At 44.5% G+C, this 17,448-nt stretch overlaps 1 protein-coding gene and 1 long non-coding RNA gene across 2 annotated transcripts in view; one reads left to right on the top strand and one right to left on the bottom strand.

The window, feature by feature from the left end:
• LOC139226781 (uncharacterized) overlaps positions 1–678 on the top strand; it is a 56,449-nt gene extending 55,771 nt beyond the window's left edge. Inside the window, exon 3 of the long non-coding RNA XR_011587315.1 lies at positions 359–678. This is a non-coding gene — a long non-coding RNA (uncharacterized lncRNA). The remainder of the gene's footprint in view (positions 1–358) is intronic.
• LOC139226779 (dynein axonemal heavy chain 17-like) overlaps positions 1–17,448 on the bottom strand; it is a 1,002,254-nt gene that overhangs the window by 73,628 nt on the left and 911,178 nt on the right. Inside the window, exons 65-67 of the mRNA XM_070857781.1 lie at positions 10,219–10,341; positions 8,769–8,973; positions 342–506 (exon numbers count right to left, since the gene is read on the bottom strand). Of these exons, the coding sequence (XP_070713882.1) occupies positions 342–506; positions 8,769–8,973; positions 10,219–10,341 (493 nt within the window). The remainder of the gene's footprint in view (positions 1–341; positions 507–8,768; positions 8,974–10,218; positions 10,342–17,448) is intronic.

Below are 17,448 nucleotides of genomic sequence, written 5' to 3'. Positions count from 1 at the left end.
TTGATGAACTTGAAAATGTGTTATATTCCGTTATAGATTAGTTCCAGTGGTGTTGTTTGTGAATAAACTGTAAAATATGATATTGTGCAAGGAGGTTCAGAATATTTATGCTGTGAACATTCTCTACAGGCCAACTAGCACTGTTCTGCAACTGTTTCCTTACCAAATCAGCACCTGCAAAGGCAGTTTTCCATCAAATGTTCTTTTCTATCTGATAGTAGTTAAAAAATATTTATGTATTGTTCCAAAGATTTAAAGAATTCTTATCATTGCAGATCATGTTTCCACACAATAAAAATAATTCATGAATATAGTACCAAATTTAATATTAAGTAGCTGACCTTTTGTTCTATTTCAGTGGCAGTGTGTTTGGTCGTCTCTAAATTCTCTACCAGAGCTGTATCACCAAGGAAATTTCCAGAAGCTTCTGACAGTCGAGCTAGGAGAGAGTCTTCTAATTGTTTAAGCACAATCTTGAACTCATTCTGTTGTTTTGTAAGATTTGCCTAAAATAGTACAATGTTTGTTGTTAGAGCTTAACAAAACCTTCTGCATATTTTATAAAATCACACTTTAGGTGGGAAATCTCGCCTGTTGAGTGGGCATGTTGGGAAATTCTGGGTGGGATCTCCAGAATTTTCTTCTGTTAAAAGAACATCTGTATTAAAATCAAAGATTAGGGCCGATTTTATGAAATTGTGTTATTTGTTGTACTTATCTCTGATTGGCTCATTCTTCTCACATAACGGACTCTAGCTCTGAGTCCTTCTAGATCCTGATTTGCATCTTCAGGGTAGTTGGTGTGTTCTTCACAGTGCCACCCACCAAAGGCTTGTAAAAATCATATATCTCACCCAATGCCCCTTCTTACTGTCCTTCCTGCCACCTGTCCCTGCTGGTGAGCTGCCCCATGTGTCAGTGACCTTTACCCCTCTCCCTGATGACCTACCTTGACCCTGAAAAACTCTATTGCTGAGTTTTAGGCTGTGGCCTGCAAGCCAGTTTAAACTTTTTAAAAAAGTGGTTACTAAGATTGTAACCTTTCCTATCACCTTTCTGTGTACCTTGCCCTCTCAAAAAGATAAGTAATAAAACTGAGTCCATAGATAAACAAAATAATCGGGCCAGAATTTGCTGGAGAGGGGCACTTTAGGTGGGGAATCTCGCCTGTTGAGTGGGCATGTTGGGTTAATTAGGTATGTGCATGCACATTTAGGTTTTAAAATTTTTTGTCAACAAAGTCGCTGGACGTGCAAGCTGATAAAGGCACAGCGAGGGCAACAGGGCATCTGGGACCTTGGTTAACAACGGGACAAACAGTGTATCTGCTGTATCAGCCGGTGGCTTGGTTGGTAGCACTCTTGCCTTTGAGTCAGAAGATTGTGGGTTCAAGTCCCACTCCAGAGACTTGAGCACAAAAATCTGAGCTCATACTCCAGTGCAGTACTGAAGGAGTACTGCAGTGTCGGAGGTGCTGTCTTTCGGATGAGACGTTACACCGAAGCTCTGTCTGCTCTCTCCCAGGTAGACGTAAGAGAACCTGTGGCACTATTTCAAAGAACAGCAGGGGAGTTGTCCCTGATATCCTGGCCAATATTTGTCCCTCAATCAACATAACAGAAACAGATTATGTACATGAAACACAAAACATTAGTGTTATACATGTGGACTTGTATTTACTCTGTACAGCCACTAGGGGCTCATCCCCTGGAGTTCAAAGGGATCCCATAATCCCTTGGGAGCACAGGTATTTAAGGAGGCTTCACAGGTTGGAGAGGCACTCTGGGAGACCTGCAATAAAAGATTAAGGTCACACTTTACTTTGAGCTCACAGTGTTCAGTCTGACTCTTTCTCCATACACAACAACTGGCGACGAGATACAGATAGCGAACCCAAAGATGCAGAGAACAGTGGGCATCCTGGAGAAACTTTCAGAGGGAGATGATTAGGAAACTTTTGTGGAGCGACTCGACCAATACTTCGTGGTCAACGAGCTAGATGGGGAAGAGAGCACTGCCAAATGAAGGGTGATCTTCCTCACCATCTGTGGGGCACCAACGTATGGCCTCATGAAGAATCTGGTCACTCCAGCGAAACCCATGGAGAAATCATACGACGATTTGTGCACACTGGTCTGAGAGCATTTGAACCCGAAGGAAAGCGTTCTGATGGCGAGGTACTGGTTCTACACCTACAAAAAATCTGAAGGCCAGGAAGTGGCGAGTTATGTCTTGCAGGACATTGCGAATTTGAAGAACATTTGGAGCACATGCTCAGAGACTTTTTCGTACTTGGCATTGGCCACGAAACCATATTTCGCAAACTTTTGACTGTAGAGACCCCAACCTTGAGTAAGGTCATATATTGCCACCAGTGACAATACGAAGCAAATCTCTCAGCACACAAGTGCTGCTACAAGTACTGTGAACAAAGTGATGTTGTTTTCGAATCGTAACGTACAGGGTAGGTCACACATACCTGCAGCTGCACGTCCGCAGATGATTCAGAGTCCACTATAAAGGGTGATGAATGCAAGGCCATTAACACCTTGTTGGTGCTGCGGGGGTGATCATCGTTTCCATTCATGCTGATTCAAAGAGTACGTTTGCAAGGGCTGTGGAACAATGGGACACCTCCAACGAGTGTGCAGGCGAGCTGCTAAGCCTGTTAAACCTGCAAACCACCATGTTGCAGAGGAGGACAGATCCACGGAGGATCACGACGAACCACGGCCTCAGATAGAGGAGGCAGAGGTACATGGGGTGTACACATTCACCACGAATTGTCCCCCGATAATGCTGAATGTTGAACTAAATGGACTCCCGGTGTCAATGGAGCTGGACACGGGCACAAGCCAGTTCATCATGGGCAAAAAGACTTTCGAAAGGTTGTGGTGTAACAAGGCCTCAAGGCCAGTCTTAACTCAGTTCGCACGAAACTAAGAACTTACACGAAAGAACTGATTTCTGTAATCGGCAGTGCGACAGTAAAGGTCTCCTACGATGGAGGGGTGCACAAGCTACCACTCTGGGCGATGGTCCCACGCTGCTCGGCAGGAGCTGGCTGGGAAAGATACGCTGGAACTGGGACGACGTCCGAGCGCTATCGCCCACTGCCGACACTTCGTGTGCCCAGGTCTTAAACAAATTTCCTTCGCTGTTCGAACCAGGCATCGGGAAATTCCAAGGAGCAAAAGTGCAGATCCACCTAATTCCGGGGGCGCGACCCATCCATCACAAGGCGAGAACAGTACCGTACATGATGAGAGAAAGGGTAGAGATCAAGCTAGACCAGCTGCAAAGAGAGGGCATCATTTCATCGATCGAGTTCAGCGAGTGGGCCAGTCGTATTGTCCCAGTCCTCAAGGGAGACGGCACCGTCAGAATCTGTGGCGATTACAAAGTACCTATCAATCGTTTCTCCCTGCAGGACCAATACCCACTACCAAAGGCCGACCACCTCTTTGCAACGCTGGCGGGAGGAATGACATTCATGAAGCTGTATCTGACTTCAGCCTAGATGACATAGGAACTGGAGGAACCTTTGAAGGCTCTCACCTGCATCAACACGTACAAGGGCCTTTTTGTTTGGAATCCGATCAGCGGCAGCGATATTCCAGAGACCCATGGAAAGTTTACTGATGTCGGTCCCGCACACCGTGGGCTTCCAGGACGACATCTTGGTCACAGGTCGGAACACAGTCGAGCACCTGCAGAACCTGGAGGAGGTTCTTAGTCGACTCAACTGCGTGGGGCTCAGGTTAAAACGCTCGAAGTGCATTTACCTGGTGTCTGAAGTGGAGTTCTTGAGAAGGAGGATTGCAACGGACGGCATCAGGCCCACCAATGTGAAGACGGAGGCAATCGAGAACGCATCAAGGCCACAGAACGTGATGGAGTTGCGGTCGTTTCTGGGACTCTTGAACTAATTGGTAACTAGTTACCGGGTTTCAGCACACTGCTAGAATCATTACATGTCTTACTATGAAAAGGGGGCGAATGGGTTTGGGGCAAAAACCAAGAAAATGCCTTGGTAAAAGAGAGAAAATTGTTATGCTCAAACAAATTGCTTGTGTTGTATGATCCATGTAAGCGTTTGGTACTAGCATGTGATGCGTCGTCATATGGCACCGGGTGTGTATTGCAACAAGCTAATGATTTCGGGAAACTGCAGCCGGTTGCTTATGCATCCAGGAGTCTGTCTAAGGCCGAGAGAGCCTACAGCATGATTGAAAAAGAAGCATTAGCATGTGTTTATGGGTGAAGAAAATGCATCAATACCTGTTTGGGCTAAAATTCGAATTGGAAACTGACCATAAGCCACTTACATACCTTTTTCCGAGAGTAAAGGGATAAATACCAATGCATCGGCCCGCATCCAGAGATGGGCGCTCACATTGTCTGCATACAATGTGCCGATGCTCTCAGTAGGCTGCCATTACCCATCACGGGGGTGGAAATGCCGCAGCCCACAGATCTAGCCATGGTTATGGAAGCATTTGAGAGTGAGAAATCACCTGTTACTGTCTGGCAGATTAAAATCTGGACAAGCCAGGACCCCTTACTATCTCTAGTCAAAAACTATGTGCTTCACGGGAACTGGTCCAGTGTCCCAGTGGAAATGCAGGAAGAGATAAAGCCATTCCAGCAGCGCAAAGATGAAATGTCTATACAGGCAGACTGCCTTCTGTGGGGCAATCGAGTAGTGGTCCCCAAGAAGGGCAGAGACACCTTCATCAATGATCTCTACAGTACCCACCCAGGCATCATAATGATGAAAGCAATAGCCAGATCCCACGTGTGGTGGTCCACTATCGATGCGGACTTAGAGTCCTGCGTTCACAGATGTAATACATGCGCGCAGTTAAGCAATGTACCCAGGAGGCACCACTAACTTTATGGTCTTGGCCCTCCAAACCGTGGTCTAGGGTACATGTCGACTATGCAGGCCCGTTCTTGGGTAAAATGTTCCTTGTGGTTGTAGACGCGTACTCCAAGTGGATTGAATGTGAGATAATGTCGGCTAGCACACCCATTGCCACTACTGAAAGGCTGCAGGCTAAGTTTGCCACACACGGCTTACCCGATGTCCTGGTGAGCGACAATGGGCCATGTTTTACCAGTGCTGAGTTCAAAAAATTCATGATGCGTAACGGGATCAAACATGTCACATCTGCCCCATTTAAACCAGCGTCCAATGGTCAGGCAGAGAGAGCAGTGCAAACGATCAAGCAAGGCTTGAAGAGGGTAACTGAAGGCCCACTGCAGACTCGCCTATCCCGAGTCCTGCTTAGCTACCGCATGAGACCTCACTCACTCACTGGGATCCCACCTGCTGAACTGCTCATGAAAAGAGCACTTAAGACAAGGCTCTCGTTAGTTCACCCTGATCTACATGAACAGGTGGAGAGCAGGTGGCTTCAACACAGTGCATACCATGATAGCGCAAATGTGTCATGCGAGGTCCCAAGTGGCTTCCCGGCACTGTTGTGGCCAAAGAGGAGAGCAGGGTGTTTCGGGTCAAACTTTCAAATGGACTCATTCACCGGAAACACTTGAATCAAATCAAACTCAGATTCACGGACTATCCTGAGCAACCCACCTTGGATCCTACCTTTTTTGATCCCCCAACATACACACCAGTGGCAACCGGCACCACGGTTGACCACGAAGCAGAACCCATCATCCACAGCAGCCCTGCAGGGCCCAACACACCAGGCAAGGCCAGCTGCACAGCAGCCCAGTGAGGGCCCAACAAATAATTCAACAACACCAGCTTTCACACCGAGACGATCAGGGCAAGAAGGGCCACAGATCGACTCACGTTGTAAATAGTTACACTATTGACTTTGGGGGGGGAGCGTTGCTATCTATGTGGACTTGTATTTATTCTGTACAGCCACCAGAGGGCTCATCCCTTGGAGTCCCAAGGGATCCCATAATCCCTTGGGAGCACAGGTATTTATGGAGGCTTCACAGGTTGGAGAGGCACTCTGGAGACCTGCAATAAAAGACTAAGGTCACATTTTACTTTGAGCTCACAGTGTCCAGTCTGACTCCTTCTCCATACACAACAGTTAGCATGCAGGTACAGCAAGTTTTTGGGAAGGCAAATGGAATGTTGGCCTTTATTGCAAGGGGGCTGGAGTATAAAAATCGGGAAGTCCTGCTACAACTGTGAGACCACACCTAGAGTACTGCATACAGTTTTGGTCTTCTTATTTAGGGAGGGATATACTTGCATTGGAGGCAGTTCAGAGGGGGTTCACAAAGTTGATTCCTGAGATGAAGAGGTTGTCTTATGAAGAAAGGTTGAGCATGTTGGGCCTATACTCATTGGCGTTTAGAAGAATGAGAGATGATCTTATTGAAACTTATAAGATTCTGAAGGGGCTTGACAGGTTGATGCAGAGAGGATGTTTCCCCTCATGGGGGAATCTAGAACGAGGGTGCATAGTTTCAGAATAAGGGGTCGCCCATTTAAAACGGAAATGAGGAGGAATTTCTTCTCTCAGAGGATCGTGAATCTTTGGAATTCTCTACCCCAGAGAGCTATGGAAGCTGGGTCATTGAATATATTTAAGGTGGAGATAGACAGATTTTTGAATGATAAGGGTTATGGGGAGCAAGCAGGGAAGTGGAGTTGAGGCCAAGATCAGATCAGTCATGATAAGAATATAAGAACATAAGAAATAGGAGCAGGAATAGGCCATTTGGCCTTTGAGCCTGCTCCGCCATTCAATATCATGGCTGATCTGATCATGGACTCAGCTCCACTTCCCTGCCCGCTCCCCATAACCCTTTACTCCCTTATCGCTCAAAAGTCTCCTCATCTCAGTTTTAAATGGGCAGCCCCTTATTCTGAGACTATGTCCCCTAGTTTTAGTTTTCCCTATGAGTGGAAATATGGTCTCTGCATTCACCTTGTCGAGCCCCCTCATTATCTTATATGTTTCAATATGATCATCTCTCATTCTTCTGAACTCCAATGTGTATAGGCCCAACCTACTTAATCTATCTTCATGTCAACCCCCTCATCTCTGGAATCAACCTAGTGAACCTTCTCTGAACAGCCTCCAATGCAAGTATATCCTTCCTTTAATACGGAGACCAAAACTGTACGCAGATCTTATTGAATGGCGGAGCAAGCTCGAGGAGCCAAATGCCTACTCCTGTTCCTATTTCTTACGTTCTTATATTAACTGGTCATTATCACATAGCTGTTTGAGGGAGCTTGCTGAGCGCAAATTGGCTGCTGCATTTCCTACATTATAACAATGACTACAAAATTACTTAATTGGCTGTAAAGCACTTTGGGACGTCTGGTAGTCATGAAAGGCGCTATATAAATTTCTTTTTAACCAATGAGCTTAATGGATAGATAAATAAACGGAGGAAAGACTGAGATGAAGGGTGAATTAGAGTGGGTGCATTCAATGTCAAATCCAGTACAGAAAGAGAAATAAATAGAGGGAAGAAAGATTGGATTAAGAGAAAGGAGAAAAGAGACTGAAAGAAAAGGTAGAAAAAAATAAAAATAAAAATTTGACTTTTTAACATCTAAAACAATTCACAACCTGAAGGAATGAAACTCCATACTTATTGTTCACTTTTTGGACAAGATAGATTGATTGGCAGTCATTAACAATTATTACGTCATTAAATCTTTGAAGAAATCAGGACAGGTTTACAAAGCAGTTAATAAAGCATGCTGGATCCTGGGCTTTATAAATAGAGGCCTGGAGTACAAAAGCCTTGATGTTATGCTAAATCTATATAGAACACTAGTTCAGCCCCAGCTGGAGCATTGTGTCCAATTCTGGGCACCACACTTTAGGAAGGACGTGGAGGCTTTGGAGAGTGTGTACGAGGGATTTACTGGAATGGTTCCAGGAATGAGGGATTAGAATGGGTCCAGGGATGAGGGATTAGAATGGGTCCAGGGATGAGGGATTACAGTTATGCGATAGACTGGAGAAGCTGCAGTTGTTCTCCTTAGAGCAAAGAAAGCTAAGAGGAGATTTGGTAGAGATGTTTAAAATCATGAAAGGTTTAGATAGAATAAATAAAGAAAAACTGTTCTCAATGGCTAAAGGGTCGATAATCAGAGGGCATAGATTTAAGGTGATTGGCAAAAGAACCAGAGACATGAGGAAAAACTATTTTATGCAATGAGTGGTTCGGAGTTGGAATGCACTGTCTGATAGGGTGATGGATACAGATTCGATAGTAGTCTTCTAAGGGAATTGGATAAATACTTGAAGCAGAAAAAATGCAGTGATTTGGGGAGGAACGGAGACTGGAACTAACTGGATTGCTCTGCGAAAGAGCCGGTGCAGACTCAATAGGCGGAATGGTCTCCTTCTGTGCTGTAATATTCCATGATTCTATGATCTCTTCCTCGCTACAAGTTGCTGTGCTTTGTGCATTAATAACAGTGTTATTTTTTCAGCAAAATCTGACCATAATATTAATCAAGACTACTGTTTTACAATTTCCACAGAAATAAAAACAAAATAACATTTGAATCCAAAAATATTGCTAAACCGTCCCATAAACACTATAATAATAAACATTTCAAATATTATATTACCATAAATAAATGGTCCTGTTTATATATTATATATTAAAATAATACATCCTCCCACTAACTGAGTAATGCCACGAGAAATGCTCTAGTGTGACAAAATTTGTGTTTAATTTACTTAGCCCTGCGTGTATAATTCTTCAAATTTGTTTGTTTGTCTATTTATCTATTTAAAATATACCTTCAGTTGTTCTAAATCAGGGCGTTCTTTAGCAACCACAGCAGCCAGTAGCTGATCTTCCAGGCCATCTCTTGTTACAAGGAAATTAATCAAAGTACACTGAGCTTGCATTTCTGGTTTGAAGTGAGGATTAAAATACTTGGTGTGAAGTATCATTCTGAAGTTGGGATGATATTCAACTTCTTTATCTCCTATATGGATATACCTAAATATGTATTAAAATATGAATTATTGAACTTTGTAAGTTACAGAGCAGATTATGAACTAAAATTATAATAGTTTTGTAGAACATAAATATGTAGGAAGTCTTTAGGCTGATCTATATTTGTTCTGGAAAGGGGAGGTGGAGATCTTACTAGTCCTCATCTCCTTGTATGTAGCCCTGGAATTTCCAGGGCTTTCCTGGGAGCATGTTCTGGGCTTACAACTATATGTGCAGTCAGCGCAGACCCATTGTAGTCATCTTAATGAAGAGATTCTCTGCCTGCCACTTCTGGAAGAATGCTCATTATGCACCTCAGCATAGGCATGCCCATGGTAACATGGTGGGGATGGTTTGGGAGGGGTCCCAGGGGCAGGTTGAAGACAGGAAGACAAGTGATTTTTGTTTTTCTCCACTCCTCACAATCTTTTCAGGTAATCATCAGCAGCCAGTGGGCCTCTTCTACAAATTTGGACCTGCGATAGGTACCTTTGAGGATTCAGTGGCATCGCTTTCTACCAGAATCAGTGTGTGATAGGTAGATTGGTGAGGACAAGGTCAAGAAGGTTATTCCCTTGTGTTGGTTCTCTCTGCGCCTGCCACAAGCCCGGTCTGGCAGCTTCTGGACTCGGCCAACTCTGTCAGTGGTGGTACTACCGAGCCACTCTTGGTGATTGACATCAAAGTCCCCCACACAATGCTTCCTTCAAGTTGTGTTTAACATAGTGGAGTACTGATTCATCGGTTCAGGGAGTGTTGTAGGTGGTAATCAGCTAGAGATTTTTTTATCCATGTTTGACCTGAAACCATGAGACTTCATGGTCTACAGAATACTGTACTAAGCAGTGAATGCTCTATAAAGGGGATGTGGGCTATGATACCCCTGCCACTGCCCTCAGGCTACGCTGGTATTGCTGTTCTGACTGTTGCACAATATGAAGTGCATCAGATACTATCGAGTATCTATCAGAATGCAGATAAGAAATTGACAACTTCATGTGCCATATAATCTGTATGTTGACCAAAGAAAGATTGCCAGATTTGAAATGATAACTGTCAGTTTTTCAGAGTTATAAGTGAGATATAAACACAAGATTTTTTACATTGAGGTAGCTGAATTAGCAGAGCATGCCAGGCATTTTTTTTGAATCAAAACAAGTAAAAAATGCTAAACATGCCCTGGTGTCTGCAAATTGAAGCAACTCAATATGTAACATCATCAAAAGAATATTTGACAGCTAATCTTACTTTCCCTTTTTGATGGTGTTTCTTCCCAGGAGATGGTCCAGCACCGGCTCCACTATCTCACTAATATTTTCAAGTAATAATGTGTCTCCATTGGATACAGCATTTTCAATGCTATCAAGATAACTGTATGCCCAATAAGTAATGATAAAATGTTACATTCTTGTGTAGTTTAGAAAAATCATTTTAAAAATAAATAATGGCCTAGAAATTAGATCGTGCCAAAATCTGAGCACAATCCAGGTGCAGCAAAGTTGCACGTGCCTAAAGAGGCCAGTGGCAGAACCATGCAAAATTGTTTATTACTGGCGAGCTGTAGGTCCCCAGAGGCAATTTGCCAGTCTCAGGAGGCACCACGATTCACTGGCATCCAACGTCCTAAAAAGAGTCTGGGGGAGGAGGCATGCGGGAGGGGGCATGAGGTGTTGTTGGCAGAATTTAATGTGGAGCTGGGAGCTCTGGCTGCACAATAAGATATGTAAAATTAATCAAAACTTCCTTTAGGGTGGCTGCCTCCAATGGTCTCTTTATGGACTGCTGGTTTGGCTGCCAAGCCCCTGAGAATACTAACCTCAGTAAGTATGCTGCAATCCAATTTTGCAAAAGGTGCATTAAACATGCCCCCTATTTGCAAACATTTCAGGCACACGCCTTGGACGCCTATGGAGGAGCCTTAAAAAAATTTAGTGGGTGGAGCTCTTTCGTGGCACAATGAGCTCCCACCGCCTGCCATATTGGACTCTTAGGGGCATGTGTATGCCTGTAAAACAGGCGCAGCATGATCCAATTTCTAGGCCAACAAATTCTTAGTGTAGTTTATAGAAAAGTAAGACTTTGGCTAAATCAGCCTCATAAACTGCGCAGGATTAGGTGGACTATTACTCCAATGGGAGAAAATGAATTATTGTGGTGATAATGGCTAAATACTGACTATAGTTCAGAAGAAAGTTACAGATGAGGGAGATCATTGAGTCCATCTTCATTGGTTTATTCATCAATTTTCTTTGAAACTTTACAATTCTCCCATCACATCTGTGATAGATATGCGATCCGTCCTATTTCAAATGATAGAAATTCAACATGCAAGTGAATCTCCTCTGGTTTTCCCCCAGAAAGTAAGGACAAAATGAATTTCCCTCAGAGTTCAATAGTGATGCTGTTGTCGGCATAGATGTGCGAAGTTTATGAAGGTTCATTTAGTGGTAGAAATATGAAGCTGCAGGCATGTGTCACAGAACAGTGATGCCCAAGTTAGTAGTGCGTGACATATTTAACCAAATGTAATATATTATAGATCACATTCGGAATGTAAAGTTTTTGGATCATGTGTTTTCTCTTTCACAACTATATAGAGAACATATTATGTGAGAGTTTCTGAACTAGCTGTGGCATAAAAATGGAAACTGTCCTCACAAGGTCATCAGTTAAAAATGAGGTCAAGCTGTCTGAGGGAAAACAAGCCAAACTGATCTGATAATTAATCAAATTAGGGGAGACTGTGTTGGTTTGTAGGGATAGGTAATGCAGTGTTGGTATGAGCATGTCCTAAGTAATGCAGATGTTAGGCATCACTCTTCGGTAATGTGGAGTACATTTATCACCTACCAGTATAACATTGTTTTGATTTTGATGAACTATTCTGTATCCAGAAACAGCTCAGGCTGGGAATAAATGTGACTGCTGCTGGTAGTTGCTTTAGTTTCATTAGTTAAGCATTTAGTTCCATGTTTCAGTGCCACAACCTCTAATTCTGCCCGCCTGTGCATCACTGATTATAATCGCTCATCCATTGGTGGCCGTGCCTTCTGATGCCTAGACCCCCAAGCCTAGGAACTCCCTGCCTAAACCCTCTGCCTTTCTATGGGGCTCAATTTTCCCCAGTATTTGCTCTGTTTTTTTGGAGTAGGCTGCTTTTTCTGGCCTAACTTAAAAATCCCCAGTTTCCCCAATCAATTTGCACCAGCGTAACTGACTTAGTTACGTTTTTTTTTAGGTAGTTTTTTTTTCTCAAAAGGGGCGTTACCAGCCACCTACGCCAGTTCTGGCCATTTAGGCAACTTTGGCCAGCTAATAGATACTCTATTTCTATTTAGGCCAGCGTATGTGGCCACTCGAGAAAACCCTTGCGTAGAGTTAAAGAAATCGGCGCAGGTAAGTACATCGGAGGCCATTCGGCCTGGGATAGGGGCGGGAAGTGGAGAGGACCTGGACCTGGACTAACCAAACCTTAGCAATGTTAAATAAATCAATACGGAGTGCATTTGCAAACAAAAACTACTAACGAGACATTAAAAAATAAAATCCATTCAATAGGAACACCTCTTCTCAGAGGGAACAGGCTTGCAAAACCATTGTTCGCACAATTAAAATAATCAAGAAATAATCATTACCGCAATTCTATAAGAAATAAAAAATTGAGGTCGTACCTTCAGCATCAAACTCCAATTCACCTTTCTGCACAGGGCCCGGGAAGGCAGCGGGCCAGTGCGGGAGGCCACTCGGCCTGGGCTAGCGCCGGAGGGAGCTCAACACTGTAGTGAATGCACCGCTCTGGTAGGTTCACCACTTCAAAGGCAGTTTGAACACAAGGGTCGTGCTGAACTGCCACTGCGCATGCACAGACGTTCCCGGCACATTTTTCCGGCGCAGACTGCAGGCTCTACCCCCGAGGCGACTGGCCACACTGTGCGGGTCCAGAGTAGAGATGAGATTTTTAGTCATTTTCCAGCGAAAAACCGAAGATTTTTTCTGGGGCACCTACTTGCGTAATGAAGTGGCGCAACTTGGGCAAGTACGCTAAAAAACAGGCTTGGAGAAAATTGAGCCCCATGTCTCTTTCCTCCTTAAAACATACCTCTTTAACCAAGCTTTTGGTCACCTGCGCTAATTTCTACTTATGTGGCTTGGTGTCAAATTTTTATCGCGCAATACTCCTGTGAAGCGTCTTGGGTCGTTTCACTACATTAAAGGCGCTATATAAATACAAGTTGTTGTTGTTATTGCCAGAATATTTTTGTGCTTAGAATCCATGTAAATAATATTGTTTTGGTTAAAGGACAGTTTGGAAAATGACTAAAAATCTCAAAGGAATGTGTTATTCTGGACTCAAAAAACAATTAAATCTACACTTAGTGAAATAATGTATTGCAATTTAATCTGCCGATTTATTCTTGGACAATTGAACTGATTCTGTGGATGAGAGATGCTGTCAAGTGATTTGGTGGAAATTGCAAGCAAAACCACTTGTTGGATGCCTGCTTTGCTGTTGGATAATGTTCTGCTGCTACTGTTGGTCACCTGTAAAGTGCTTTTAAAGAGTTATGTTGTTACATGTTTGTTTCCGGGGGGTGGGGGGGTAGGGGGGGGGGGCGTTGTGTGGGGAGGACGGACAGTGATCAGCAACTTACACAGTTTCTACACCCAAGTTGCAGAATTGCAACAAATGCATAGAATTTAACTTGTAACTCCCTCTGCTGGTGAACGATGTAACTTTCTAACGCAGCAACAGCATAACAATAGTGAAAATGACATTGAGGAAATTCAGGGCCATGGCATATCATATAGTTTTTCACTATCTGTTTGCGATGTAATAACCTAAAAAAGTGAAGGAAGTTGATGAGGCAGGTTCTTCCTCTTTTAGCCTTCGGCTATAATTTACTAGATTTTTCACCTACTGTGATAGATGTCAAGTTTGCTCCTGATAAACCATCCCATAATTGTATTAGCATTGATGTCTTTCCCCATTTCTTGAATATTGGCACCATATTAGCTTGTTTCCAATCTAGTAGGACCTCCTCAACATCCAGTGATTCCATGATGATTCTGAGCATTTCAAAAATGTCATCCCTAGTCTACTAAGTAGTAGTGGATATCATCCATTGTGAGAGATTTGCTCATTTTGAGCCCTTTAAGCTTGTCATGAAATGAAGTCTAATTGATGAAGTCTGTAAATTTGGATGGATTATTTCTATAAATGGAATGTATTACAATGAAACAAAGCGATATACAAAATATGGTCATGAGTGCATCAATGGTCTTCAGAACAGTGTATAAGGAGAATAATTCAGCAGATTGGGTATTAAATATTCCTGGATATAAGCTATTCAGAAAATATAGGAAGGAAAGATAGGATGTGATGTGGCAGTGTTGGTTAATGAGAATGTTACAGTGCAGGAGAGAGAGGATGTCCTGGAAGGGTCAAGGACAGAATCTATATGGCTAGAGTTAAGACAAAATAGAGGTGCCATTACACTACTTGATGTATTCTATAGACCACCAAGTAGTGGGAAAAATATGGAGGAGCAAATTTGCAGAGAAATTACAGAGAGATGCAAGAACTATGGGCTAGATTTTACACTTTTGTGCAGATGGCCCAAATATGGGCTTATTTCCAGCGTGGGCGGTAAATATGGGTTTTCCAATCACCAGTTTGTCGCCCACTTTCAAACCCCCTAGTTTCCATTTTATTATTGCGAGCGATCTGAAATGGGCATTAGCGTTAAATCTCTCTGACATTCTGCCGTAACATGTCGCCATCCTTAGCATGGCAACGCTTGATTCCCGCGATTCAGGAGGCCAAGAGTCATCATTACATGCGCATAAGGGGAGACAGAGAGACAGGGAGCTGAGAGGGAGTGAAGGCGTGTGTGAGTGTGGTGTGGCTGCTTTGGGAGGAAGGAGGGAGAGTTTCGAGCTTAATAGAAAATTGTGCCAAAAAACTTACCTGCCAGATATTTTCCCAAATTTGATGCCTATAATGGAGGGAGTGGAGGAAGCGCCACTGCACGTTGTGGAGACTGACGCTGGCGAGAGCAGTGAGGTGGGAGAGGAGTAAATTGGAGGACGCAAAAGAGCGAGGAGGTTCTCGGACAAGGCTAATGCCTCCCTCATACAGGTGGTCGAGTCACGCTGGGGTGATTTGACACAGGGAGGGCGTGGGAAGCCCACCCCAAAGGTCTACCAGAGGATATGGGCCGAGATAATAGAGGTGGCGACCAATGAGGTGCGTGAGGGCAACCAATGCCAAAAGCGATGGAACGACCTTACATTTATTTACATGTACTTATGTATTTATATAATTTAATTTGTAAGGGTCATGAGTGACTATCATCAGATGTGAGGTTTTTCACTTTTACCGGGAATGTTGTGTTCAAAGCCTGCGGTCATGGTGCACGTCTTTAGGTAAAGAATGATAATGATCATAATAATCATGATTACATCTGTCGGTTATGTGTTGTATCAGTCTCTGTGACAGTGCCTAGCAATGATCTCATGCAATTATCTCATGCCATGTCGTCCTGTTACCTTTTACAGAAGAAGCTATCGAGGAATAGGTCTGAGCATAGGCGAAAGGGTTGGGGGCCACCAATCATCAGCGACCTCACTGACATTGAGGAGCAGGTGCTGACACTAGTGGGGAGCAACTCCTGGACGGCCATGCAGCAGCTGCAGACCCTGAAGTGATGCCACGAGAGTAAAGTATACACCATTGCGTCATGTAAAGTCAATAGATGCCACACCCACTCATATCCGAACAATAATATATGATAGATGATTTCGAAAAGTGTCCTATAAATAATGCTGGCCTCATGAGAATCATTGCAATGCAGAATGTGTTGATGATCATGAAATGTGGTGTCTGTGATGATTTTGATAGTGGTGGTACTTTTGTTGTGCATATGCTATGTGTAGCGATGGACTCACCTTGTGACCCTAGCACCCCCTTCTCCTCTAATAACCTCATTTGTGTTTTGCAGCTCAGCCAGCAGCGCGTCCCAAGGCCAGACCACAGAGGCCAGAAAGTGGGGGCGCGGCCGGACGATCCTATATCGGCTGCTGAGGAGCTGCGATTCTCACCCTTCAATCAGCTGGGTCCGTTCTCCACGGATGACAGCGCCGACTTTGAGGAGTCTGCATTGCCAGGCCCCAGAAGGCATTCCACCTCAAGGTCATATAGTGCTCCTCCAGCCATTCCCATCTCCACTCTGGAGGTACCGGGCCCAAGCACCTCGCCACAGGGCACTCCAGGTGTCCCCAGGACAGCACCGACCCCGCGGAGGTTTCGTGGATGCAGCAGGTCTACTCCACGAGTGGCATATGAGAGCGGAGAGAGGGTACAGTTGTACACAAGGACTGTTGACATAGGTGATCAGATCATAGAGGCATTGGGGGGCATATCCTGACAGCTGGCCAGCATCTCCGGCACCATGACCGAGTACATACCGCGGATGGCGAAGACCCTGGAAACGATAGCCAGGAACACTGGTGGCACAGGTCTCCCGGTGGTCCCGGAATGCGGCCATCCACCCCCAGTGCCAACGACCCATGAGAGGCAGGAGCAAGATCCTGCTTCTGCATCCGATAATGTTGCCACCTTGGTACCCCCAGCTCCCGGATCCGTGCGACCACCGGCTCTGCCTTCATCCCCACCAATGAGGCACCACCTGAGGAGCTCCTCGGCCAGGCGGCGTGGAGCGAGGAGAGGAAGGGATAGAGGTGGGGAGGGGAGGGGGGGAGGAAAGTGAGGTGCATGTCTGCAGGTGATGGCTTTGTCATATCTCCATCTCGGTGTATGCAATTTGTTGTAAGGTAAAGGGGGAGGGGGCCATCCTGTTGGTTTGCATTTGTGTTCTGTGTTGCTGGACATGTTGACCATTTGATTGATGTCAATGTTCGAAAAAGTGGATTGGGGGTGTGGGGTGTTTTTGCCCGTGATACTTATGATTTCAGACCAATGGTCGTATTAAATGTTTTTTATTCAACATAACCTTGTTGCATATTGTCTCAGATAGCTGGACCATTAAACACTCATGATTCCTTAACATGAAAGGGTATAATTACACTTAACTTGAATCAAATTGATGTCTGAGCAGCATACACAGCAGTGTGTCAGCTTTGTCAATAACAACAACGTTCTTTCAGGCAAATCGCTCATTTATGAGCTGCTGACGTAAGAGTCTTGCAGCTATGTCGCCACTACGGGCCCTTTTCTGCGGTCTGGAGGGGGGCGTGGGCATGGTTGCATAGTCAGCCTGATTGTCTGGCCCGAGGTCAGCGTCCAACCCCCTCATCCTCCTCTTCCTCTCTCTCCTGAGGTGGACCATCAGTCCCTTCTGTCAATTCTTATCCCCTCCTGATAGCCAGGTTCTGCAGCATGGAGCACACAACCATGAATTGAGCTACCTGATCAGGGTTGTATTGTAGCTCGCCTCCTGAGTGCTCCAGGCATCTAAA

Source organism: Pristiophorus japonicus, chromosome 16, assembly GCF_044704955.1.
Source record: "Pristiophorus japonicus isolate sPriJap1 chromosome 16, sPriJap1.hap1, whole genome shotgun sequence".
Lineage (NCBI taxonomy): Eukaryota > Metazoa > Chordata > Chondrichthyes > Pristiophoridae > Pristiophorus > Pristiophorus japonicus.
Note: the sequence above shows the minus strand (reverse complement) of the source record. Positions and strands in the feature narration are given on the sequence as shown.